This window comes from Schistocerca cancellata, chromosome 5 (assembly GCF_023864275.1).
Source record: "Schistocerca cancellata isolate TAMUIC-IGC-003103 chromosome 5, iqSchCanc2.1, whole genome shotgun sequence".
NCBI classification, from domain to species: domain Eukaryota; kingdom Metazoa; phylum Arthropoda; class Insecta; order Orthoptera; family Acrididae; genus Schistocerca; species Schistocerca cancellata.
The window spans coordinates 62,488,700-62,516,627 of record NC_064630.1 but is presented as its reverse complement, the minus strand read 5'-3'; the positions used below and the strand labels follow the sequence as shown (position 1 = coordinate 62,516,627).

Here is a 27,928-nt window from a genome sequence, read left to right as displayed (position 1 = left end):
CTAAGATATGACAGTGGATGTTGTGTGCTTTGCGCATCGACCTTTTTACATGTGCATTAATCTCTACTAATGTTTGCCTGTCATCATTTGCATGTTCTCTTTTGCACCGAGAGTGCAACAGTCTTCAATTCATCAGCATTTTTCGATTTTTGATTTTAAGTGATGGTGGACTATCGTATCCTTAATCCACTTACTTGTCGCATACTTTTCCAGAGTGCAATTTACACTGATGTCCGGCCATTGTTTAAGTGGGATGCAAGCTACTGCTTATCTACTCTTTTGAACAAAAATAATCTCCTAGCCTTCATGATTGATTTATTAACTTTAGTAACCATAGTCACTATATCATGATGATCACTAATCCGTCTCTATAGACACTGCGATAAGGTCAGGCCTCTTTATAGTTGCAAGGTCTAAGGTATTTCCATTATGGTATGCTCAAGACAGTTTTTGGAAAATGTATTTAAAAGTACTTCACAGGACCACCTATTTGTAACCTCTGCAGTGAATCCATAGACATTCCAGTCCATACTCGGTAGATTAAAGTCACCTCCAACTAATATTACATGTTCTGTATATATGATATTTCCATCACTGAGGATAGACTTCATTTGATTGGTTTTAAAACACAGCAGAATCAGATGCCATGTAAAAACATGCGGTAATTAACTTTCACCTAAATCTGTTATTTGCATCCAGGTAACTTCAGTCACCCTCGGAATTGACCTCATTAGAGACAATATTTTCGTCCATTGCAGTACACACACTCCCTCCTCTGGTGTCTAATATGGCTTTCTACTATAGATTTCATGACTCACTAAAGATTTCAGAGCTTTGTACTTAGTGTTTCAATCAGATATTGGTGCCAAGAATAATTTGAATGCAACAAATTTCATGGAGAGCAGTATGTTGGGAAACTTTTCTACGAATACTTTGACAGTGTACCAGTTATATTTAGACAGTCAAAGTGTCTTCACTCTGAATGCGGTCTGATTTTGCTCTTTGCATGTCGATTGTTGAGTCTTCATCAGAGTACCTCAAACTATCGGTCAGCCTAAAAAGTCCCTGTATGTGCTCCACAAGTACTTTGCTACCTGAGTAGCTGCTTCCTTTGAGTATTGCACCCCTTATCTACTGTGGGGAGCCCTAAAGCACTGCACCATATAACGCAGGTCCAGAAATCCACAGCCATGACTGTCACAAACTCGACAGAGTCTCTGGGATTGGCAGGAACTGTTGTGCTGGCAAATTGAAGGTTGCTGTTCAGTCCAAAGGTTCATTTGCAGAGAAAAGTGTTCTCCTTTATCACAGTAACATTCCTTTATCGTTCCTGAAAAACTGCATCAGCGTCTTTCTTTTTCTCTTGAAATGCTTCCAGATCTTCCATATTCAGTGTAATTAGATCCTGGCAATTACTTGTTGTTGCAAAATGTAGAGAAATAGACCAGAGAACAATTTTCACATTTAATGGTTCAAAGTTGTAGGTAAAACAAATACTTCTTTTGCTGAAGATGACAAATTTTATTTCACAAAGGGCATTGAAAAGTAGGAAGCATTGAGTTAAATGTAATGATTTGCTAGGCAATTGCGTTACTTTTCTGGGTGGCCATGCATGTGTTAATGCAACTGCGACTGCTTCCGGGACGGAGAGGTTAATCAACCTCAGATCGAATCTGCCCATTGGATTGACAACAAGGGGTCCATGTGCCAGCCAGCCAGCCTGAATGTGGTTTTTAGGCAGTTTCCTGCATCCTACTAGTTGAATACTGGGCTAGTTCCAATGTTCCACCTCAGATACACGCTATGCCAACATTTAGAGCACTTTCTCACATTTGCACACTGAATTTGCTCTACACACAGATGGACTGGGTACACTGCCTCTGTCCTGGAGTGCAAATAGGGTACTGATGATCTTAGCTGTTTGGTCTATTTAAAAATTTACTCAGCATCAGCTATTCTGTAAAAAGGTTTTAAAATTATTTTGTGTTTTCTTCATCAGGCTGATAAAGTTGTTGAGCATACTTCATATAAATGAATTGGAAACAGTTTCAGAAATGTTTGTTCTTGCATGGTCCAACTCTTATAGTTGCTCTAAATAGGTACATAAAATGAAGTACATTTGATATTTATGTTGCTCAGTAGTTGTACTTATGCAGCTGAGGAAAAATATAACTGTGTGCCCTAATAATGATTTCTGCACAGTACAAATAATGTAAAGGACAGACATCCTAATGTATTTGTTAACATATTGTTGAGCCATGAAGTGTGTACCAAGCAGTTGGTGTTACAAAATTTCAGTGGTATTAAGGAAGTTGCTGGAAAAAAAGGCAATACATATTTTGACACATTTTTGTTCTTATAAGCCAACTGGGGCATACTGGATATCTTGTTTGGTTTCATTCACAGGCAGTCATTAAATGTAAACTGGAAATAGCTTGCCCAGATCAAAGATACAAAACAGTTGAAGGCTTTTAGAAAAGTGTACTTAAATTTACACACAATATGTGGGTAAAAATGAAATAAAGATTACAGAACAGTGAAAATCATTGTATTGATATTTATCAGTTGCATAAGTATTTCTTCATTGCTATGCAATCTTTCTTACATAGAAAAACTTTTGGGTCATTCGGCCTCTGCTTGCTGTTAGTCTGCACATTTTCTAGTATATGCAGTCTTTATTCAAATGGAATTACAATGAAGTGGTGAAGCATGCTGATTCACTGCAATTCTGGTCTATGTTGAATAGAATAAGAAGAATTTGACTTTTTTATAGGCAGTGTTCTACATAAAATATACTGATAAAGTGCCCCTGAGAGAACAAAAAATGATGATGATGATGATGATAACAGAAAACAAAGGAAAAAATGTGAAAAGACAAACTGAGATTACGCAAAGTTATTTAAACATGAGTTATTTTATATGTATATATATCTCTCTCCACTTTGGTTAGAAAGAAGTAAAGTTCTTTACACACTGCAAAGTCTGTGCGGTTGTTAATAACCTTGGTTCAGATGTTAGTAACATATTCCTTACTCACATTTCTTAGCAACTTGGATTTAAGGTTTCAACGGTTGTGTACCCCAAAAAAAATTTGATTTGTCCCTTCCACAATAACAATGAGATCATCATACTATACCTATAAGGTATAGGTTTTTGAATGTTGGGAAGCAGCTTTTCACTAAGATTACAAAAAGAAAAGGACCCATGTAATGTGATACAAGGGAGACAAAGATGATGTAGGAGACATTGGAGAGAGGAGGAGGTAAAAGATAGTACACAGATAAGCACCTTGCCAGCAGATGGAGTGAGAGGAAGAGAAATGAGAAGTAGAATGAATAGTGCAATTAATACATAAGGGGGAAGCTGAAAAGAAGAGACAGGGAAAAGGCAAAAAGTAGGAAGGGGAACGTGTATAAATGGAAAGTCCAGCATGAAATAACAACATGGAAAGAACAGTTTGCTACTCAACTCATAGAGGTGGTGTGTGTCGCAGACAGGCCAATGGAAAAGAATGCTTCCAGACAGTCATTCTTCAGAAATAGAAAACTCGCACACATTCACCCAAGCACGAATCTCCCATTCATGCGCACTCTCTCCAGGTGCTGAGACGTAATTCTTGAGTGAATTTGCATGAGTTTACTAATTCTGCAGAACATCTTCGTCTGAAACCTGAAATATTTCTAGAATTCTGTTTCATTGTGCCTGTCTGTGACGCTACTTCCTGTAAGTGGTGAGTAGCGATCTATGCTTTCTGTGGTGGTAGAAGTTTGTGGTCAGGTCCTTCCTAACCTTCCGGAATCTGTTCCTGTTTCCCCCTGATGAATGAACTAACAGTCCTGACAGTTAGGAATATTTTTTCCATTTTAAATGCTTGAAATGACACCATCTGAAGGTAAGTAATAGCTAACCATTTAGTTGGCTTAAAAGTGTAAAAGATCGCACTGTGAAGCTTCTGTGACAAAGCAGTCATTGTTACCATTATGCAAACTTAAGATTTAGATGTTAAATGAAAACCATAATAAATTTGAGAGATGTAGTGAATATCTTTGTTTTATTTTTTCATTTCATTTTTTCCAGCCTCATCCCAACTTGAAACCAATGGCATATGCAAATGCTCTGATGCGTTACATTGTGTAGTGTATTCCTTTGATATACACATACGTAAGAGGAAGTGCCAATACAATTATCTTTGTCAGAATCAAAGATATTAAGGAAAAGGTGCTTTCGAAGGACTTTTGGACTCAACGTTGTTCCCTGTTTTAGGAATGTTCGAAGATCAGGTTGAGAAAAAATGCAGTTATTTTAGAAGCCTAAAAGAATATTATTTTAAATCAATGACATTAGTTTAAAATCTGTGCCACAACACAATGTCACTGTGAAAATTTTTATAACTGTGTTCAACAACAGTTAAATGTAATTAAAAACTTGTTCGCAGTTTTGTTTCCAGACTTTGTGAAAGAGTTTTTTATAGCACAGGATTTTTAATTTCCATTTACCTTGCTACATAGATCCTGTGTAATTATACAATTTCTTATTTAAAGCTTCATAATACCTCCCATTGTGGAAGAAATGTTTTATTTTAATGTTTCAAGTAGTAGTATTTGTGTTTGTTTTGTAAAGAAAAATAATCATTGTGATCATTATTATATTACCATCATCACACCATCCAAAAACTTTTGTTAAAATAAAATTGAAAGCTTATCACTGTGTTAATGATTTTGTTATCAAAGTCAAAAATAATTAGTTTTTAAAACCTTATTTTACACGAGTTTGTGTGTGTGTGTGTGTGTGTGTGTGTGTATGTGTATGTGTGTGTGTGTGTGAGAGAGAGAGAGAGAGAGAGAGAGAGAGAGAGAGAGAGAGAGAGATGGGTGGATGGATGGCCAGTGTTACATGCGAGATGTGCTGCTGTTTTCAGTTGCTGGAATTGTATCAAGAAAGTGTCGTCCTACAGACCTATTGCTAGTAGTTGTGTTAGGAACAGTTTCTTGAGTCAATGTTGTGCCTTTCTGGAAGAGTCCTTCACTAATTTTTTCAGACTGTTCCCACTCAGATAATTCCTCCTCCAGTCCAATATCATTAAATTCTCTCTCTAGAGCTCTCAAAATTTCTTGGCCACTCAAAAAACATGACATATTTTCAACAGAATTATAATGAAACCTAACATGTGCTCACACGAATCTCACGACAACACAACCACACAATTGATGTTCTTCAATTTTCTGTAAACCTGTTACTATTACTGCTTGTGAGCACTGAGAATGTGATTTCCTACCTGGCCTGCCCACCCCCTCCCCCCCCCCCCTCCTCTCTCTCTCTCTCTCTCTCTCTCTCTCTCTCTCTCTCTCTCTCTCTCTCTCTCTCTCACACACACACACACACACACACACACACACACACACACACACCTCCCCCCTTCCCATCATACTTTGCTCTATAGTTTGTTGAACAGCAGTCATTTTTCCATGGTTTTTGTCTGTAAGGTTCATATCTCACAAGGCAAAACATTCACTTTCAGGCACATTGCAAACCTTGTTATCCATGTATTTTGTTTACCAATGTACTTTGAGACCATTTTTGTAACGAAGCACGATCTCTCAGCAAAGCCACCAAACCCTTTTCTGCTCATCCAGTCAACGTCAGCAATTTTCATCAGTAAAATTCTATGAGCAACTGCTTTCCTAATTTAATTTAGGAAAGTGGGAAGTAAATTTATAGTTAAAAAGAACATTTTCAATGAATGGAAAATTGTCAGATACTATGATTTGAGCCAATGTAAAATTTCTTGAACTGTGCGAGGACAAAAGTTGCTAGCGAAATACTGTCATATGATGTTGAATAGTTATCATCATTAAATTCATGATTATCAGCACCATTCACAAGAACTTGCAGATGTGATAAATAGGAGCGGAAACAAAAGCAAGGAAGTGAATGTACTTCTGATTGTTTACAATGTACAGTGCCTAGACGCCAAAGAGAATATGAAAAATGTATTTAGAAACAAGCACTACTAGCAGTCTTTGTTGATTTATTAATCCTTGGTGTAACAAAAATGTAAAAAAGCATAAAAGTTTTATGTTTAAATTAACTAAATATAATCCAGCTTTTCATTTTTAAAGCAGAATTACAAACCCCCTCCCCCTGACTTTGACATGGTGTTGGACTTTTTTCTCATCAAGGGATAATAAATGGTCTCCAAATGGTTGGAAACCAGTGCTGTAAGATAATCATCCTGTTGGATAACTTTGTGGGTAACAAACATGAACTGCTCAGTAACATGCACTGCAGACAATGTGACGAATGAGTTCCTGCAACAATCTTGACTGGAATGTGTAGTCATGCCAGACTGACGGCTAAATAACAATATTAGCTTGTGGACCCTGCAGTCACATTACTGTCATGGAAATTTGCGGCGTTTATTCCAAGATCTCGGACAGGTTCTGTCTAGGTTCAAAAGTTTTCATGTATTGTGCCAAACTGTTCGTAAAGTGACAGCTGAGTCAAGTATATCAAGAATAGAGCTTTTGGAGGCCTTAGTGTTATATTTTCAGGGATGTTGGTATTCGTTGATTGAGATTTATTGCTTGCAGGAATTCAGCAGTGAAGCATTGAGATCCATACAAATACTTGAAGCACTGAAATATGTACGAATACTTCCATGTCTGCAATTTTCTTAATAACTTTGTGCCAAATAAATGTGTGTGTCTTACATGTACAACTTTTTCTAAAACTTTTTACTTTGGAACAATGAATTGCAGAACTTAAGAATCAATATAAAAGTTAGTGTAGTGAAACAGGGAGTTTCATAATATCAAATAGGATGTGGTATTAGTAATACCTTCAGCTGGTAGACTCACCAGTTCTTCAACAAGTTCTTCCTGAAAATTGCTTTTTACAAAGAACTACTATTCATCTGTTAGGGAAGATTATCTGGTTTTGTCAGTCAGATTACAAGTAGACTTGAATTCCCAACTCTACAACTCGTTATTAATTCAAGTATGACTGAACTGATCAAGGCTAGTTTTAGGATTCTCCTTCAACACTCTCAGATCAGATAATCATTGACCATTGTCGTGGAGTGGCTCCACTGTGAGACGCACAGCTCTGTAGATTCTGTGGCTATTTGCAATGATGCAGTTTCAGAATAAGATGGTCTAACAAAAATTTAAACACAATGAACCGAGAACTGGTTCAGTACTCTGACTCTAATAACATAAATTAAACTTGGTTGCCTACCGATTAGCCACAATTTCTCAATTATATCAGCTGTTACAGGACAGATGTTTTACGAACTGACAAATTATTAATTCACTTCATTGTACCCTCACAGCAGAAATAAATTAGGATGTGTTTCCTCATTACTGAAGAATGTAGCACATAAACTCAAATATAGACTTTATAAATGAAAAACAGTGTACCAAATTTTAAGGATAGTGTGTTAATGCTTGCCATTTCCATGGCACTTGTTTAGGCACGTATTTCTCCACAGATGTGATAAATCGTGTGCACTACAGAGGACTCTGCTGGTAATGGTGGGGTACAAGGCTGGTGAACCTGGTGTTTCATTATCAATAAACAGTTTAAAAACAGAAGGGAAATTAACAGCAAGCGATGTGGTGCAGTGTTTAGTGCACTAGACTCATATTCGGGAGGGGGAGTCAAATTCCCATCTAGCCATGCAGATTTAATTTCCCTAAATGATTTAAGACAAATGCTGAGAGTGTTCCTGTGAAATGGGTATGGTCAATTTCCTTCCCTAATTTGACCTTGTGCTCCGTCTGTAATCACCTCACTGTTGTCAAGACATTAAACTCTAATCCTCATTGCATTAATTCACTCAAAACAGAATAGTCAGAAATTGGAGAAGGAAGAAAGAAAACTTTGATCACATTTTATAATTATCCATTAATAGTACAGAATAGCTTCAGTTTTTGTTTTCTTATTTTGTGGGCATGCTATCATTGATCATCTTGTACAGTTTTGCGTAGTGCACCCCTTTCACAGGAGCATTCTTTGTAATTACCCACCAAAGTTAATTTCTGTCATATTTTATTGGGGAATTGTGATCAATTGATTACATTTGTTATTTGATAATATTATTTTTGTGATTTAGGGCCAAAAACAATGATGGTAACTGCATTTCCCACACCCCATTTGTGATATGTTGTGTGTTACTATTACATTTCAAACAGTAATAGGAAACAGCATTTTGTGTTTTTATTTTACTTACCGCAATATGAAAACAATGCTAGATACTTCGTTTATCACACAATAAATAAATTAGCTGGTAAGTCATAATATATTCATTAGAAACAAAGCAACGTGTACAAACTTTGCAAGCAACTGTAGTGATCTCACAGGAGACTGTTGTAGCAGTTTTTATACACCTGGTACAGCATAGGGCACACAAAGGGCCTTTAAAGTAAGGTGGTTTTATGGGACATATACTTCCCAGGGCCTAAAAACTAATTTTGCAACAAACAGAAACAACAACTGGTGGACTTTCACTAGGTGTCGGCAGCATACAGAGGTGGAATGATTTATTCTCATAAGTACAGTAAATAAATACAGTTATTGGTAAGTATATTTACCATGGCTAGTGAAAGGTTAGTGACACAATGTGTTGTGGGGCACTGCAACTACTAAACACTGACATCATGGTATCTGTGTAGCTGTGTACCCTTACCCGCTGGCAGCCACGCGCATTTCAGCACTGGTAATGTGTCATCACCAGTCACAGATCTGTTGCTCAGTTCTCCAGCCCTCACAGAAGTTACCGATTTACATTCAACCCCACTCTGTATGCATCTGTCAAATGGAGCAGTTTCTGAATGAAAGCTGCCAAAATGGATGATCAGCGGAGCAAACTGGGTGCTGTTCAGCCAGCTAGCTGTTTTTGAACATAAAGACAGTATCCAGGACTTGGTGTTTGAAATCACAAACATGATTCACTGTGATGCTGATTTATCTATTCCAGAGTTAATGAATATGTGGTATTTAAGAAATGTCAGTCTTATTAACATTAAGCAATTTCCTCATTACATTCTTGACAAATGAGAATAGTGCCATCGAAGAGAAACAGTACAGTACTGTGGAGAAGTAATTGACTGGTCAGAGGAAGAGTGAGGTAGAAAGAAAACCACTAGAATATGCTGAGAGAGAAGCTGTGCCAATTGATCAGATAGAAAGCTTTAATCTCCTCTTGAATGCAGAGCAGTTTTTGGGTGAGACAGAGATCACGGGGTAATTTGTTCCACAGTCATTCAGCTGAAGTGTAGCAAGATTTAGTCTTATGCAAAGGTACAGTCAAAATGCTGGATATAGCTGATCTGATTAAACAGTTATGAAATTTTTAGGTATTTGACACGTTAGGAGAGATATTGAGGACATTGGTGATGAAGAAATCAGTAAACAGAGGAAGTAACAATCGCTTGGCTTATCTGGCTGCATCCAGCGTGAGTACAAGAAAATAAAAATCTTCTTAGGATATAATCTGTGTCTCGGTAGAGTGATCAGTGGCACTCAGATGTGCTGAACTGTGATAGTTTAAATACTGACAAATGGTAGGAAATCTTGCTGCCTTTTAGGAAAGGACGGGAAGGTCACGGCAATTTTGCCTGACTTTTATGGACTATTCCCCACAAGTACAGGAAGCCATCAGCAGGATTTCTGATAAGTGCAGTTGACCACTTATAGCAGGTGAGCTGAAGCAGGGGTGTCTCCAGATGTCTGGGGACACTGCCCACTGGCAGAGCACTAAGCGATAACTACAACCACTTTAACAGTCAGGATCCAGTGTTCTGCTGCTATTGTATGATGGCAGAGACAGGTTTGTTGGCGGAATGAGCCATTCAGAGTTGGATAACTGTCCTTGCTCCACATGGGAGCTATCGGCACTGTATGCAGGTAGTATATACAGCACCTTTGTGTGACTGTATCAGCACTCAAGATTATGAAAGCATCCTAGAAGATTTTAATTAAGTTTTATTCACAGAAAAATTTAGACAGTGGGCGAATAAATGTCATATTACATTTCCTGTATTGTTAAGAAGTATGATACAATGTTCCTTCGAACATACATGCGTGTCATGTCATGTACACTGACTGAAAAAAAAAAAAAATCGCAACACCAAAAAAACAACTAATGAAGAGTAATAAACTTTCGGGAATACATTTGTCTAGGTAACATACTCGTACTTAAATTATTAACACTGCAAGATCACATTTTAAAGTAAACGCAAGATAAGCCATTGTAAATGTAAAATGCTCATACATTAATAACTGATGAAACTGTCAGAATGTTGAATGCAAACGTGCATACATTGTTTTGTACAGGTACCAGATGTTAGTTTGTGGTAAGAAGTTCCAGGCCTGTTGCACTCGGTCAGCCTATACAGGGACAGTTTATACTGCTTGTGGATGTTCCATATGTGCTGGACTGGAGACAGATCTGGTGATTGAGCAGGCCAAGGCAATATGTCGACATTCTGTAGAGCATGTTGCAGCAATATGTGGGCGAGCTTTATCCTATCAGAAAATGGCCCCTGGAATGCCGTTCATGAATAGCAGCACAATAGGTCAAATCACCAGACTGACAAATAAATTTGCAATCAGTGTGTGTGGGATAACTGCGGAGGTGCTCCTGTTGTCAGTGAATATCGCAACCCGGACCATAACTCCCGGTGTAGGTCCAATGTGTCTAGCATGCAGACAGTTTGGTTGCAAGCCCTCAACGAGTTCCTCGTAATCAACACATGGCCATCACAGAGGCAGAAACAGCTTTCATCAGAAAACACAGCAGACCTCCACTCTGCCCTGCTATGAGCTCTCGCTTGACACCACTGAAGTCGCAAAGGGCGATGGTTTCAGGTCAGTGGAACGCACAATACAGGGCGTCTGGCCCAAAGCTGTCCTTGAAGTAACAGAATTGTAACAGGTCGTTGTGTCACTATGGTGCCAACTGCAGCTCAGATTGCTGCTGCAACTGCAGTACAATGCTCCAGTCATACGCCAAACATGACGGTCTTCTGTCTGGAGCCTGGCTGTACATTCTCATGACTACCGCTGCCAGCAATCATGTATACTGGCTACATGCCTGCCAAGCATTTCTGCAGTATCGCCGAAGGAACATCGAGCTCCTTGTAGCATTATTACATAACATCGTTCAAACTCAGTGAGGTGCTGAGAATGGCGTCTTTGACATTCTTGGCTAACATCAAACCCCTATGTCCAGTCTGAAAGGTTCACTACCATTACAGCTTGCATTTAAAGCAACCCTTAATTGCATCGTCATATTGGCGCTATTAGCGCCACTCTTACGCGATTGGCACGAAATTTGAAAATACATGATCTTTCAAATGTAGAAATGCGCCAACGAACTTTCGTTATGTCACACAACTCCTTGGTACTGCGATTTCACCCCCCCCCCCCCCCCCCCCCCCCCCCCGTCAGTGTATTTCATAGCAGTTGTAGTGCCTGTTTCTTCGGACGTGCATTCAAGTTCCAAGGAACATTGCATCCTTCTGTTAACAACATAGGCACAACACTATTGTATTTATCCGCTGATACGAGGCAGCGACATTCAATTAAAGTGCCCTGCTCTGTAAGCGTTTACATACTGTGTGCTCGAGTACAGATTATGGCACAGTAACCATGACATATGGAAGTTTGGGTCTGCCGAAGACTCTTGCATGGATAGCCAAAGTGGTCAAGGTGACCGCTCGCTTAAAACAAGAAATTAGTGTTCGAGGTCCAGTCCGGTACAAATTTACGTTCTCATCATTCCCTTACACCGATGATGGTTGTTCCTGTTCCCAGCTGTGAAAACATTTCATGTATTTCGCAACTGCTGTAGTAACCGCAGTAGTTGTTCCTTCGGACATGCATGCATGTCTGGAGGAACATTACATCATTCTTCTTGATAACAAAGATACTGCAATATCGTGTTCCAATTTTGTTTTTACTGTCCCTACGGGACCGATACGTAAGAATCTGAAGAATATTTCTGTATTATTCTTTTATAATGATTCTTTAAATTTTGTAAGCGCTGTTTCGCGGGATTATTTGCGATTTCTTCAGGACTCTGCCAACTGAGGTTTTTCAATATTTCTGTAATGCTCACCCATGAGTCAAAAAAACCTGTGTACATTCGTACCGCACTTCTTTGTACACGTTTAATATCCCCTGTTAGTTCTATTTCGTGTGGGTCCCATACATTTGAGCAACATTTTAACATAAGCTGTAACATACAATTAGTTTGTAGGCTGACTGCATTTTCCCAGTATCCTACCAATGAATCAAAGTCTGCCGCCTGCCTCATTTAGGAATTAGCCCATGTGATAGTTCCATTTTACGTCCCTACAAATTGCTATTACCAGTTATTTGTGTGAACTGACCGTTGTGAGTCACTGATGTTGTAGTCATAGAATACTAAGTTTTTTCGGTTTGTGAAGTTCACAATTTTTCATTTATGACTGTTTAATGCAAGATGCTAATCTTTGCACCTGTTTCAAATCGTATACAGATCTGATGGGGTATTTATGCAGCTATTTTCGGACAGTACTTCATTATAGATAACTGTATTGTCTGCAAAAAGTCTGAGGTTACTGTTTAGATGTCTATGACGTTATTAACATGAACAGCATAGATTCCAACAAACTTCATAATGAGATATCTCGAACAGAATGACCTCCTCCGTGCCAACCAGCATGGATTCCGAAAACATCGATCATGTGAAACTCAACTCACACTTTTCTCACATGACATACTAAAAGCTTTAGATGAAGGGAGGCAGGTAGATGCAGTATTTCTTGACTCCCAAAAATCATTTTACTCAGTGACACACCTACGTGTATTGTCATAAGTACGATGATGTGGAGTAGCAAGTGAAATTGGTGACTGGACTGAGGAGTTTTTGCTAGAGAGGACGCAGCATGTTATCTTGGCTGGAGAGTCATTGTCAGATGTAGAAGTAACTTCGGGTGTGATCCAGAGAAGTGTGTTGAGACCCTTGCTGTTCATGCTGTACACTAATGTTCTTGTAGACAGTATTAACATCACCCTCAGACATTTTGCAGGTGATGCAGTGCTCTGTATTGAAGTACTGTCTGGAAGAAGCTGCATAAATATTCAGTCAGATCTTGATAAGATTTCAAAGTGGTGCAAAGATTGACAACTTTCTTTAAATGTTCAGAAATGTAAAATTGTACATTTCACAAAATGAAAAAACCGTAGTATTCCATGACCATAACGACTCGCCATTAGAATCGGCCAACTTACAGAAATACCTGGGTGTAGCACCCTATAGGTATACGACTTGGGTTGACAAGACAGCCTCAGTCATAGGTAGAGCCGGTGGTAGACTTCGGTTTATTGGTAGAAGCTGGGGAAGCGATCAGCCTAAAATGGAGGTCAGTTATAAATCACTTGTATGATCCATTCTAGAACACTGCTTTGGTGTGTGGATCCCTTACCAAACAGGACTAAAGAGTGATATTGAACATATATAGAGAAAGGCTGCCACCAATGGTCACAAGTTTTTTATCTGTGGCAGATTGTCACAGGGATGCTAAAGAAACTGTGAACTGGCAGGCATAATATCAATGAGTCACTGTTGGAATTGGTCAGCTCGTACAAATACCTGGGTGTAACATTTTGTAGAGATACGAAATGGAATGATCACATAGGCTCAGCTGTGGGGCAAAGCAGGTAGTAGACTTTGGTTTATTGGTAGAATACTGGAGAAGTGCAATTAGTCTACAAAGGAGATTCTTTGCAAATCACTCGTGCGACCAGTTCTAGAATATTGTTCAAGTGCTTGGGACCATACCAGATACGACTAAGAAGGGATACTGAATGCATACAGTGAAGGACAGCACGAATTGTCACAGATTTGTTTGATTCGTGGGAAAGTGTCGCAAAGATACTGAACTGACAAACTCTTGAAGATAGACGTAAACTATCTCGACAGAGTCTACAAGCGAAGTTTCAAGAACTGGCTTTAAATGACGACTGCAACTCCTTACGTATCGCTCACAAAGGGATCGTGATGACAAGGTTAAAATAATTACAGCACACGCAGAGGCATTCAAGCAATCATTCTTCCTGCACTCCATACGTGAATGGAATAGGAAGGTATCCTAACTGGTAGGTAGAACACCCTCTGCCATGCACTTCACCGTGATTTGCAGTGCATAGATGTCGATGTAGATGTAGAACTTCCACGGGCCACTCCTGAAGCTACCTCTAACTCTGTCAATTATTCTTCATCCGAGATAACACGTTACGTCCTTCGTGCGGTGTCGTCGCTCATCGATAACTTCAGGCGAGCAGTCGACCACAGCAAACATGCTGCATGTCAACACAGCGTCACCTGCGGCGCCAGTCCGGAAGAGGCTTGAACAATGCCTCTCGGAGTTGCGGGGCGCCATTGCCTTGCAGGGGTTGTGTAATACGGCCGCATGGAACAAGAAAGGGGTCTCTGTTTCTGCTTCCAGTGGATTCAGCCATCGAGTCCTCGATCTGCCGAATTTACGACAGACTGGAGTATCCGAACAACGGACGTCTCTCGGCTCAAACAGCAGTTTGTATTTACACGTTTTTAAGCAGACCCGTCTCATTTCTAACGCCTGGGACGGCGTGAGATTGTGCTGCTCTTGGTTTGTACGCAACAGCGCTTGCAGTCTTGGAGGAGGGGATGGGGGGTTGGAAAATTGGCGAATCAATGTACCTGTCAATCAGTTAACTCAGCAAGTAGTTGACGTGTTTAGTATACGCGTGTCGGCGTTTTCATTCATATACAGCAAAAATGAACAAAAGCATTTGGAATGTTTGAAATACTGTGGAAACCAAGTTAAGAAGGCATTATCCAACGGAAGACAGTGTGGGCCCAATTGATGACACTTTCACAGTGCTGTTGATGGATCTGGTTATTCAGAAACATGAATATTCATTTGACTGTTCAACTGAAGGATAGTGGATGAAGGGAGTGACTTTATAGGCGATAACGCAACGATCGATAGTGTTGAAGAACGTAGTGCTAGTGCCATTGGAGGAAACATACCCCTCAAACTTAAGTTAACAGTTCTTATGGCTACGAACCGTCGCCAGAAAAGAAATCTAATACAGTTGGTATCTTATCAAAATTTTCGGGAGGTCTTGAATTAATTTATGATGATTATCATACACCTCCACGTAAAGTTGCGAAATACAGTTCGTTATTGAAGATACATCCACGTGTAAAACGCACATCGAACATCGAAGCAATATTAGATTATGTGGAGAACAAAAAGATGTAATGAATACCCATTTCGAGGAAATAAGGCAGTCAAACAACTGGAGATAGAACAACACCTTCTATCCCAATTAGACATAGTTAGGAACGAAGGAAAATATGTCCATTACGGGCATCTGATATTTTGGGCAATGCAAAAAGCAAGGGCAATTGGGCACACAAAGTTTAAATGTTCTACAGCTTTCGCAGCACGTCTCAGGAAAGAATTCAGAGGTGCCGTAACACATCACTGCTTTCATGACAGCCAGAGATGTACAGGAAGACAAAGATATTCGCCAGACCGAGGTCCGTTTTGTCACTGAAATAAACAGGAAAACTACTAGTTTCCACATACAACCACAGAACATTTGAAACACAGATCAAAGTGAATTTAATTATGAAATAACTTCTGGTGCTACGCTATCTAAATATGAAGTAACTTCTGTTGCTACACCATTCAAAATGGAGAAAAATCAGCGATTGCCTTCTTTCAGTCTGCACACAATATAACTCATACAATAGAAGTTGGATTTCCAGTGAGCGGACGCCTAACAAAAGACTGTATACTTGACTCCAGGAAAAAGCTTTCGGACCGAAAGTTAAAAAGGCTACTGAAATGTTTTGGCCACATACATCTGGGGGCTAGCACAGGTGGAAAAATGTCAAAAGACCGTTTAAAATTGTTTTTCATGAACCTTGTTAATAACACTGTCACAAATAACCAGAAGTGCATACTACTTTGTGATTCTTGCACTGCTCACAAGGACACAATAATAGTACACAATTCACTTGCGGCTAAAGACACTGGATGTATGACCATTCCACCAGAAACAACAAAATACGTACAACCTTGGATGTTTATTCCTTCCGGCAATATAAAATACTTGTAACAAGAATAACAGACTCTATAAGGACCCTCTGTAGTGAGTTCGAAACTGAAGTAGGAAACAGAAATTTCTTAATGAGAACGCATTCTATTTTTCATAACCAGCTGTCTGCTCCAGAGTATCAGCCTATGCTTCAATAGTCTTGGCAAGCGGCTGGGTACAATACTCCGGCACATGTTGCGGAAGTCGAGGATCTGATTCAAGTGGCATTTTATCCTGCAGCTCAAGAACATGATTCTGAGGATTGTCCAGATACTGCTTTCCCCAAATGTGCCTATTGTGATTCTTCATATTGTTTCATGCATTTTGCTGTGGAACATCAGGTACATTTTTAAGGTCCGATAGTGGGCAAACTAAGTGTAACATAGTCGAGTGCGTTCACCATCCTAATCACAGTGCTCATTAAAGCTTCTAAACACAATTGGAACACTGAATTCCTGTTCGAGCAGAGAGATTTCCCTTGTGTGCGTTGTGTCCTGCAGACAAGAGCTAGTAGTAGCTGCACTTAGAACAATCTACATCTACATGGTTACTCTGCAATTCACACTCAAGAGGCACAGGGTTGATCGAACCATTTTCATACTAATTCTCTACCATTCCACTCTCGAATGGCGCGTGGGAAAAAGGAACACCTTTCCGTTCGAGCTCTGATTTCTCTTATTTTATTATGACGATCATTTTTCCCTACGTAGGTGGGTGTCAACAAAATATTTTCGCATTCGGAAGAGAAAGTTGGTGTTTGAAATTTCGTAAATAGATCTCGCCGAAAAAAAAAAAAAAAAAAAGCCCTTGTTTCGTGGCTGCCACCCCAAATCGCGTATCGTATCAGTGACACTCTCACCCCGTGCGATAACACGAAACGAGCTGCCCTTCTTTGCACTTTTTCGATGTTCGATGCCCTCCGTCAATCCTCCCTCGTAAGGATCCCACACCGCTCAGCATTATTCCAGGAGAGGACGGACAAGTGTAATGTAGGCATCTTCTAAGTGTTCTGCCAACAAAGCGCAGTCTTTGTTTCGCCTTCCCCACAATATTATCTATGTGGTCTGTCCAATTTAAGTTGCTCGTTAATTATAATTCCTAGGTATTTAGTCGAATTGACAGCCCTTAGATTTGTGCGATTTATCGTATACCCAAAATTTTCGTATTTCTTTTAGTACCCATGTGGATGACCTCGCAGTTTTCTTTGTTTAGTGCCAATTGCCACTTTTCACACCCTAGAGGAATTCTCTCTAGATCATTTTGTAATTGGAATTGATCGTCTCATGATTTTACTAGACGGTAAATTACAGCGTCATCTGCAAACAATCTAAGGGGACAGCTCAGATTATCACTCGGATCATTTATGTGAATCAGGAACAGCAGAGGGCCTATGACGCTACCCTGCGGAATGCCAGATATCACTTCTGTTTTCTCGATGATTTACCGTCCAAGAACTGTGACCTCTCTGAGAGGAAATCACGAATCCAGTCACACAACTGAGACGATACTCCATACGCACGCAATTTGATTAGTAGTCGCTTCTGAGGAACGGTATCAAAAGCCTTCTGGAAATCTAGGAATATGGAATCGATCTGAGATCCCTTGTCGACAGCACTCATTACTTCATGGGAATAAAGAGCTTGCTGCGTTGCACAAGAACGATATTTTCTGAATCCGTGTTGGTTATGTATCGATAAGTCATTTTCTTCAAGGTGATTCATAATGTTCGAGTACAGTACATGCTCCAAAATCCTACTGCAAATTGAGGTCAGAGATATGGGTCTGTAATTCAGTGGGTTACTCCTATTTCCTTTCTTGAATATTAGTGTGACCTGTGCTACTTTCCAGTCTTTAGGAACAGACCTTCCGTTAAGTGAGCGGTTGTATTGCTAACAAAGCTGCTATTGCGTCTGCATACTCTAAGAGGAACCTCATTGGTATACCATCTGGACTAGAAGACTTGCCTTTCTTAAGTGATTTGAGTTGTTTCGCAACACCTAAGATACCTACTTGTCACTCATGCTAACAGCTGTTCTGTTTTCGAATTCTGGAATATTTACTTCGTCTTCTTTCGTGAAGGAATTACGGAAAACTGTATTTAGTAACTCCGCTTTAGTGGCACCATCAACGGACACATTTCCATCGCTATCGCGCAGTGACGGTATTAACGGTTTTTTTGCCACTGGTGTACTTTACATACGACCAGAATCTCTTTGGGTCTTCTACCATATTTTGAGACAATGTTTCATTGTGGAAACTATTAAAAGCATCTCGTATTGACGTCCGCACTAAATTTCGAGCTTCCGTGAAACTTAGCCAGTTTCAAGAACCTGTTTTCGGCTGCTTCTTTCTGTGCTAGTGACATCCAAGAGTTATATATACACTCATGTTCAGAAAAACAGAAAACGTTGATCGACTAGAGGTTGGACGTTCATGTCCACAGAACATGTAAATTAGTATGTTCTGCAGAAATGTTTAGCATTTCAGTCACCTTGATTCAACATGTGTCCTGTTGCCTAGTAGGCACAGGGTCTGCCATGGGCCCTGATAACTTGTCCCATGGGTAATGGCATCGACGTGTATAATGTGCAAATGGCGTTCTGTGGTATAGACATACATATGGTGGTTGGCACTGGGTCACAGCACTCCACCTGTCTTTTCACCATATCCCACACATTTTCGATTGGCGATGACTGTGGTGCTCTGGCAGTCCAGGGCAAAAGTCTGACTTCCTGTGACACCAAGAAGGCACATGTTCGTGCAGCAACATGTGGTAGTGCATTGTCTTGCTGAAAAATGGCGTCTGGGGCGCTGTGCAGAAATTTATGGCTAGGGATAGCAGGATGTCATTCACTTATGTCACACTGGTCGCAATGCCCTGGACACGCAACAACTGTGATTTATGGTTGTACCCAGTAGCGCCCCTCACCAAAAGGGCTTGAGTTGGTGCTGTGTGTATTGCGCGAATGCAGTCACTGTGATACTGCTCCCACTGTCTGCGGCGAACCAAAAATAAAGTTTGCGAACGCAGCAATGACAAGAGCGAATTATTCAGCTCCACAACGAATTAAAGTTAAAGCAATTACAGCCCTCGGTCACAAAATTTAAGTCTTTTGACCAGGTTTCGACAATTCTATGAGTGTCTTCATAAGAAATTAAATATTGAAATTGGCCTATAACATAAGTACAAAATTATGGGAAAATTTTTATATAAAAGTCTAAGTACTGATTAGAAGTACAATAAATAAACAGTATTTACATGTCACGTATAAGATAAATATCAAGTGATAAGGCTTTAGTCACATAAATTTAAAGAATAATACATGGAAGGCGAGCCACTGTGGGCTGCTCATATCTATAAAGCCACAGATAGCAACAGACTGAGGCCTCAGTCTATCTGCGCTCTAATATCTACAGGTTTGAGAATTAATATACCCGAGTAAACGGGACCAAGCCTCGTCTGAAAACAGAATGAGGTAAGGGTCCATTACACCGTCATGCATTTGTTTTAAAAGCCATTCGCGGAACTTTCCTTTGCGCAGGATCACCAGGTCGCAGTTCTTGTACTACTCGTACTTTATAGGGCCTTAGCCCATTCAGCTCAGCATCTTTTTATACGGAGGTGCACCATATTTGTGTTTGCTGCGAAAGACGTCTAAGAGACTTTTTAGGGGAATTTTCCAGGCGGTATGCAACGTCATCGAGACGAGTTTCTGTGAGCACTGTACGTCGTCGTTTACGCTTCTTGTCTTAAACACTTCCCATTTCACGAAATTGTTCACTAATTTGTGAACTGCATCACGACTTGGAACTCGAACACCTGGAAACAGTACGAGCGGACTCTGTACGCACATATGAATCGTAAATAAACATTCGTTGTGGAGTTTTAAACATGGCTGCGCAGTCAGCGACCTTTTGCAAATTAAAGCTAAAGCAACCTCTTCATGATCAGAAAATACGGATGTGATGCGCAGTTAGTGGTGACAGAATAATGGGCCCATTTTTTTAATGACACAGCTACAAGTGAAAGATATGTGCAAAACATTTTGCGACCGTTTTTTAATGTTCTGAGTGAAAAAACGAGGCTTGGAATTTTGTCAACATGATTCGGCGAGAGCTCATACGGCCAATGTTTCTTTGCACGCAATTCACGATGTTTTTGATGAAAGAGTGATTAGTAACAACATCTGGCCCACTAGAAGTCCTGATGTAACTCAGTGCGATGTTTATTTGTAGGGTGCACTGCAGGATAAAGTGTACACAACAAATCCTCACACGATAGAGGAACTCAAGGATAATATCCGTGAATCAATTAAGGCTGTGACAGCATCTATGACGACGGGTCCTACAAGGAATGTTATAAAGGTAGGAAGATATATTTGCTCAGCAAGGGTGAGAGGATACAAATTTCAGAATATCTCGGAAGGCAGCTTCAAATATTCCGTGATGAGGACGAGAATGTAAACAAATGGAAAAAATTCAAAGGCATCGTTCATTATGCCCTATACATGTATGTTCTGAGTAAGGTTTTAAGGGATGGGAAAGATCCACCATGGTGTGGAAAAGCGCTACGTAATAGCTGACAAACAAACGCTGAACGAAGCGAAAATGAGCGCAAGGAGAACAATGAGGAAGCGTTCAATGATTTCGAAAGTAAGACATTGTCAATCGACCTGAGTAAAAACCGTAAGAGATTTTGGTCGTTGTAAAATCAGTAAGTGGGTCAATATCACCTATTCGTTCTCTCAGCGATCACACCGGCACCGAAAAGGAAAATAACAGAGAGAAGGCCGAAATACTCAATTCGGTCTTCCAAAGTTGATCCACCACGGAAGATCGTAACACTGTCCCTCCCTTCAATCGTCGTGCGAACGTCAAAATAGCGATATTGAGATAACCGAGCGCAGAATTGAAAAGCAGCTACAATCGCTTAGTAGTGGAAAGGTTCAGGACCAGATGAGAGAGCTATAAGATTCTATGAAGATTATACGAAAGAGCTCGATCTCTTTCTAGCAGTAATTTATCGTAGATCCCTTGAGCAACAAAAGGTACCAAAGGTACCTAACAACTGAAAAGAAGTGCAGGTCATTCCCGTTTTTAAGAACGGTCGTAAGGATCAGTCCCCTAGATGGTCCAAATGGTTCAAATGGCTCTGAGCACTATGGGACTTAACATCTGTGGTCATCAGTCCCCTAGAACTTAGAACTACTTAAACCTAACTAACCTAAGGACATCACACACATCCATGCCCGAGGCAGGATTCGAACCTGCGACCGTAGCGGTCGCGCCGCCCCAGACTGTAGCGCCTAGAACCGCTCAGCCACTCCGGCCGGCTGTCGTAAGACAAATCCACACAATTATAGTCCTATATCGTTGACGTCAATCTGTTGTAGAATTATGGAACATGTTTTATGATCAAGAATTATGACGTTTTTGGAAAATAAACAGCTCCTCTATAAAAATCAACATGGATTCCGCAAACAGAGATTCTGCGAAACTCAGCTCGCTCTGTTCCTCCATGAGATCCACAGAGCAGTGGACAACAGCGCTCAGGTTGATGCCGTGTTCCTTGACTTCAGTAAGGCATTTGACACCGTCCCGCATTGCCGTTTAATGAAAAACCTACGAGCTTACGGAATATCGGAGCATACCTGCGATTGGATTCAAGCCTTTCTTGCAGACAGAACTCATCACGTCGCTCGTAACGGAACTAAATCGGCAGAGATGAAAGTAATATCCAGAGTACCACACGGAGGTGTGATAGGACCGTTGCTGTTCACAATATATGTAAATGATCTGTAGAAAGCGTCGGATGCTCTTTAAGGCTATTCGCAGATAATGCAGTTGTTTATGCCAAAGTAGCAACTCAAGAATCGGCAGAACGACCTGTAGAGAATTGATAAAGGGTGCAGAGTCTGGCAGTTGACCCTGGACGTAAATAAATATAACATATTGCGCATACACAGGAAAAAAAATCCACTACTGTACAGCTACACTAATGATGACAAACAGCCGGAGACAGCGTCTGCCGTAAAATATCTAGGTATAACTATCCAGAGCGGCCTTAAGTGGAATGACCATATAAAACAGATAGTGGGAAAAGCAGACACAAGACGCAGATTCATCGGAAGAATCTTAAGGAAATGTAGTGGCTTATAAGGCTCTTGTTCGCCCGATTCTTGAGTATTGTTCATCTATCTGGGATCCCTATCAGGTAGGACTGATAGAGGAGATAGAGAAGATCCAACGAAGAGCGGCGCGTTTCGTCACGGGATCGTTTAGCTGGCGAGAGAGCGTTACGGAGATGCTAAACAAACTCCCAAACTCCACTGGCAGACGTTACAAGAGAGATGTTGTGCATCACGGAGAGATTTATTACTGAAATTTCGGGACAGCACTTTTCAGAAGGAGTCGGACAACATATTACTTCCCCCCACATACATCTCGCGTATTGACCACGGGGAGAAAATCCGATAAATTAGAGCCAATACAGAGGCTTACCGACAATCATTCTTCCCACGCACTGTTCGCGAGTGGAACAGGGTTGGCGTGATCAGATAATGGTACCGAAAGTACCCTCCGCCACACACCATTAGGTGGCTTGCGGAGTATGATGTAGATGAATTCAATATCTCAGAGAGAATTACATCGTGTGATTAATAATTTCTTGAGTAGATGTCAGAAATGAGTGGAAAATAATGGCAGACAGTTCCAGCAATCCTTGCGTGACATGGGAGAGTACAAAATTTATTTGCTTAATTTTAAATGTAGTCATGTCGTACCGAAACAGTAGACGGGCGACACGGCATCTGAAACTTCATGGCAGATTAAAACTGTGTGCCCGACCGAGACTCGAACTCGGGACCTTTGCCTTTCGCGGGCAAGTGCTCTACTATCTGAGCTACCGAAGCACGACTCACGCCCGGTACTCACACCTTTACTTCTGCCAGTATCTCGTCTCCTACCTTCCAAACTTTACAGAAGCTCTCCTGCAAACCTTGCAGAACTAGCACTCCTGAAAGAAAGGATACTGCGGAGGCATGGCTTAGCCACAGCCTGGGGGATGTTTCCAGAATGAGATTTTCACTCTGCAGCGGAGTGTGCGCTGACATGAAACTTCCTGGCAGATTAAAACTGTGTGCCCGACCGAGACTCGAACTCGGGACCTTTGCCTTTCGCGGGCTCCTCGTATCAGCGCACACTCCGTTACAGAGTGAAAATCTCATTCTGGAAACATCCCCCAGGCTGTGGCTAAGCCATGTCTCCCCAGTATCCTTTCAGGAGTGCTAGTTCTGCAAGGTTCGCAGGAGAGCTTCTGTAAAGTTTGGAAGGTAGGAGACGAGATACTGGCAGAAGTAAAGCTGTGAGTACCGGGCGTGAGTCGTGCTTCGGTAGCTCAGATGGTAGAGCACTTGCCCGCGAAAGGCAAAGGTCCCGAGTTCGAGTCTCGGTCCGGCACACAGTTTTAATCTGCCAGGAAGTTTCATATCAGCGCACACTCCGCTGCAGAGTGAAAATCTCATTCTGCAGACACGGCGTCTGTTCGCCGGCCACCGGAGTGCTCGCTGTTCGGCATCTACTGCGCCGCACAGATGGTCATCAGATAAATGGAACACAGTGTATTTTCGGCTCAAACCACAGCATGGGCAATCTTAAAAACAGTGTGTCACAGATCTGTATGGGTTAAGAAGACAGTGTAAGTTCAAGTGTACCTGGGGCTTAAGTTATAGTGGCGTTATGCGTAGGGATGTTATCACTCATAATGTTTCAGATGCTCGCATTCGGCCCTTTATTCTGAAGATTCCAAACCCGGACATGAAAATCATGTTGTTGGTAATAAAATCTCCGCACATAGTACAAGTTACGGAACTTGACGTACAAGCGCCGGATAGTGGAAAAGAGCGAGGAAATTCAAGAGTCAGCGCCCCCCTCTACACACACACACACTCCACCTTCCCGCTTAGACCTTGCGCAGTCCGCACTCGCACTTTTCGCCTTCAGCGCACGTCTCTGCACATGCAAACAAGGAAGTCCTGTCCACGGTCGTGTATTGCACGTAACAGAGCGCGCCAGAGCATTTTGTTCATGACAAGCAAAGTCGATGCTAGACTGTGTCCTACAGGATTTGTATGTTGTTTTCGGCCGCGCCTGTGCACACGGACATGTTGACAGGCCAACCTGACTGCCAGAACAAACAAACAGTCTTCAGTGCTCATCCAAACAGTCTTCAGTGCTCATCTGGCGGTCTAACAAATAGATTATACAACTGTGTGCGTCGAATCGGAATGTAAAGTTTCAGTTAGACTCTGGGCGACTGTCACGTTGCTTAATCGTGTCATGTATAAACATTAGGTAGCCTGCAGCTGCAGCAGCCAAGTGCCTTTGCCGTTTTAGGTGTGTGTAGGCTGCCTCCTACTTTTCGTGCTACTACCAAAACCACTTTCGTGTCCTACGTTCACGAGATAGTTCGAATATTTTTGGAATGGACAGTTTTTATTATCTGAATGGTCAATTCAAGGCAATGTGTTGCAAGTAAATTCTGCGGTGCCGATTGTTAATGTCAATGCATTGCGTGAAAAGTACAGTTCCCTCTTTGACAGTGCTTTAGGAAAAACACCAGGACTCGAGGCCCATAGTACTTTGAAAGACAAGAAAAGCCAAAATTTTTTCGGACTCGGCCCATCCCACATGCTCTAAGGCAGGGGTCTCCAAACTACGGCCCGCGTGCCGAAACCGGCCCGCGAGAGCCGGTAAACCGGCCCGCGTTAGCTGGCCGGACATCCCCGGTATCCGGCCCGCCAAATATTTGAGGTGGTGCCTACACTGCCAACAATTGAGTTTCGAGGCCTATCGCGACCAATACACCGCGACATTGGCTCTGCTACTCGCTACAAGACTACGTAACTAAACTTATTGTTGCACCGCTTGAAATAACAATGCGTTGACATACTCTACCTCTGTTACGCCTTACAGTAATAGTGTTGCTAACAATGATTTTGAGATTTCGTTAACTTTGCAGGACGCTTTCGTGAAGAATGTGCAGTGACATACTTTTTTGTCGGTGAAATTCGCCAGAATAAAATACGCCAGAATTTCGGTCAGGTACGTCCACCAATCAAAATTATGCAATTAAATAAAAATCGTAGTTCGTTTCAGTGCTAGCTGTTACCACAACCTCAGATTTTTGCGATTTCATCTTTCCTTAAGCCTTACATTACGGTGATCATGGAGTGCTAGGGTGCTTTAATTCCACTAGGTAGATCTCGGCCCTTATGACTTCGTGGAGGAGTCAATGTGGCTCGCGGACTAAAAAGTTTGGAGACCCCTGCTCTAAGGGACTGTGTAGCAGCGGAACTGCAGCATTGATAGGATTGCGATGTGCTTAAACCTTTGTTTGCGAACCAGTGGACATCGCCTTCGGTCGTTCTGTGGGAGCCATCGGCTGGGCTACTACGCTGTGCAGATTCCAGAGCTACCGCCTGTCCACAGACTCGTCGATTCCTTCCCTTTACCCCGCCCAGAAGATTTGATACACAAACTTGGGCAACGTCATTCTTTCTCAAAAATTCATTTACTGGATGAGGCGTCCAAGAAGATTTTTGTGATCAATAGCCATCAGGTTCCACTTAAATGTCAGAGATTACTGTTCCGTAGTGGATCAGCGCCAGCACTTTTTCGGAGATACTTAGAGCAACTTACTTCGGAAGTGCCATCCTATGCTAATTATTCGGACGACATGGCCGTCTCTGACCGTACACCAGCTGAATATTTGTGGTATTTGGAAGCATTGTTGAAAGTGTTATGAGAGCCAGGTTTAAAGTGTAATCTTTCCAGGTGTTCCACTGATGATGATGTGATCATATGGCATTGTTGGCCGGGAGGCCCCATGCGGGGAAGTTCGGCCGCCGTATTGCAAGTTCCTTTTAGTTGACGCCACTTCGGCGACTAGCGTGCGAAAATGATTATGAAGAACACACAACACCCAGTCATCACGAGGCAGAGAAAAATCCCTGACCCCGCCGGGAATCGAACCCGGGACCCCGTGCGCGGGAAGCGAGAACGCTGCCGCAAGACCACGAGCTGCGGACAGCGTTCCACTTTTTAATACAGATATAGAGTATCTGGGTCATGTTAAGGCCTGGCCAGACAGAACCCGGCCTGCCGCTGCGACGGACGGCGTGGCCGGGCCCGTCCGCGGCCAGGGACGCCACACAGGCAACGGCCGGCCGCAGCGACTCTTCCTGCGTCAGCTGTTACACTGTGGAAGGAGCCGAACCCCATTATTAAGCTTGCATGCGTAGCGCGATTGTCTTGGCGTTAAACGATTTGGAAGCTTCACGCGGGGCATGTTACCTTTGTGCGAGTTTCTTTTTTTTTTAAGTGCAGAAATGAGTAGCTCGGACGAGGGAGAACTCCTCCTCGCACTAGCGATACGAAATGGCACCAAGTAGGTATGTTGGGTGCACGACATTAATGGCAAGACAGTAAGCTTAGGAGAATACCATCGTCTGTGTATTGAACTAGAGTCTGACGAAGATATGTTGCCGGACGAAGTGGCCGAGCGGTTCTAGGCGCTACAGTCTGGAACCGCGCGACCGCTACGGTCGCAGGTTCGAATCCTGCCTCGGGCATGGATGTGTGTGATGTCCTTAGGTTAGTTACGTTTAAGTAGTTCTAAGTTCTAGGGGACTTATGACCTCAGCAGTTGAGTCCCATAGTGCTCAGAGCCATTTTTTTGAAGATATGTTCTTCAAATATTTTCGTATGTCGTGAGAATGTTTCGAGGAACTGCACCGCCTGATAAAAAGGTAGCACCGAGAAGTGCACAACGAACTGGAGAAAGCCAATTGATATAAGGTACAGCTAGCCATTTGTTTGAGGTAAGTTTTACCATTTGTGGCCTCTTTGTGCTTTATACAGAAGTCATATAAATTGTTTTCAGTTTTGCTGTATCATATGAAAGGTTCGGCGGAAGAAAGTGCTATCCCACGATGTAGTTACGAGTGGTGTGATAAATTTATCTGCAGTGTTTACGAATACAGCAAACGATAGTAACATCTAGTTCCGTATGTCCCGCTAGTGAGAACTTTCCACTAAATACATTGTTTTGTTTCATTGTATTCATAACATTGTCACTGAATTTAAACAAACATATCTTTGGTCGTTATACTATCTACTCGTTCTGTCGGCGTAATTTACTTTATCTTTTCCAGATACTTGGCTACAGGCGGCAGTCACCAGACCATAGCTTTTTCTTTTCGCTTAGGGGTTCAACAGTCTCAGAAATTGTGAAAGAAGTGTGCCACGCAATATGGACTGTTCCACAGCCCAAGTATTTACCTACTCCTACAACAGAGATGTGCAAGAAATCTGAAGAAGGATTTCTAGAACTTTGGGGGTTTCCGAACTGCATTGGAAGCATAGACGGAAAGCATATTAGGTTAAAATGCCCGAAGGATAGTGGATCCCAGTTCTTCTGTTATGAACAATTCTTTTCGCTAGTTCTCGTGGCGATCGTTGATCCATACTAAAAGTTAACAGTAGTTGATATTGGAAGTTATGGACGACACAGTGACAACACTATTTTTGAGAATGCAGCTTTCTATCAAGCGTATATCGAGGGCAAAATTATTCTACCTCCCAATCAGCATCGCGTGTATCATACAAAAAGTTTTATTATCTCACCTCCTCTATAAGGCCCTCTGTGTTCATGATGCATGCACTACGAGCTGCAAGACAAAAACCGCCTCACGCCGCTGCTTCCAGTGTGACAGCAGAGCGGTTGAGT

At 41.6% G+C, this 27,928-nt stretch overlaps 1 protein-coding gene across 1 annotated transcript in view; it reads left to right on the top strand.

Annotated features, from left to right (window-relative positions):
- LOC126187874 (serine/threonine-protein phosphatase 5) overlaps window positions 1-4,701 on the top strand; it is a 98,664-nt gene extending 93,963 nt beyond the window's left edge. Inside the window, exon 11 of the mRNA XM_049929206.1 lies at window positions 4,078-4,701. Within this exon, the coding sequence (XP_049785163.1) occupies window positions 4,078-4,137 (60 nt within the window). The 3' untranslated portion in view covers window positions 4,138-4,701. The remainder of the gene's footprint in view (window positions 1-4,077) is intronic.
- Window positions 4,702-27,928: the final 23,227 nt, after the last annotated feature.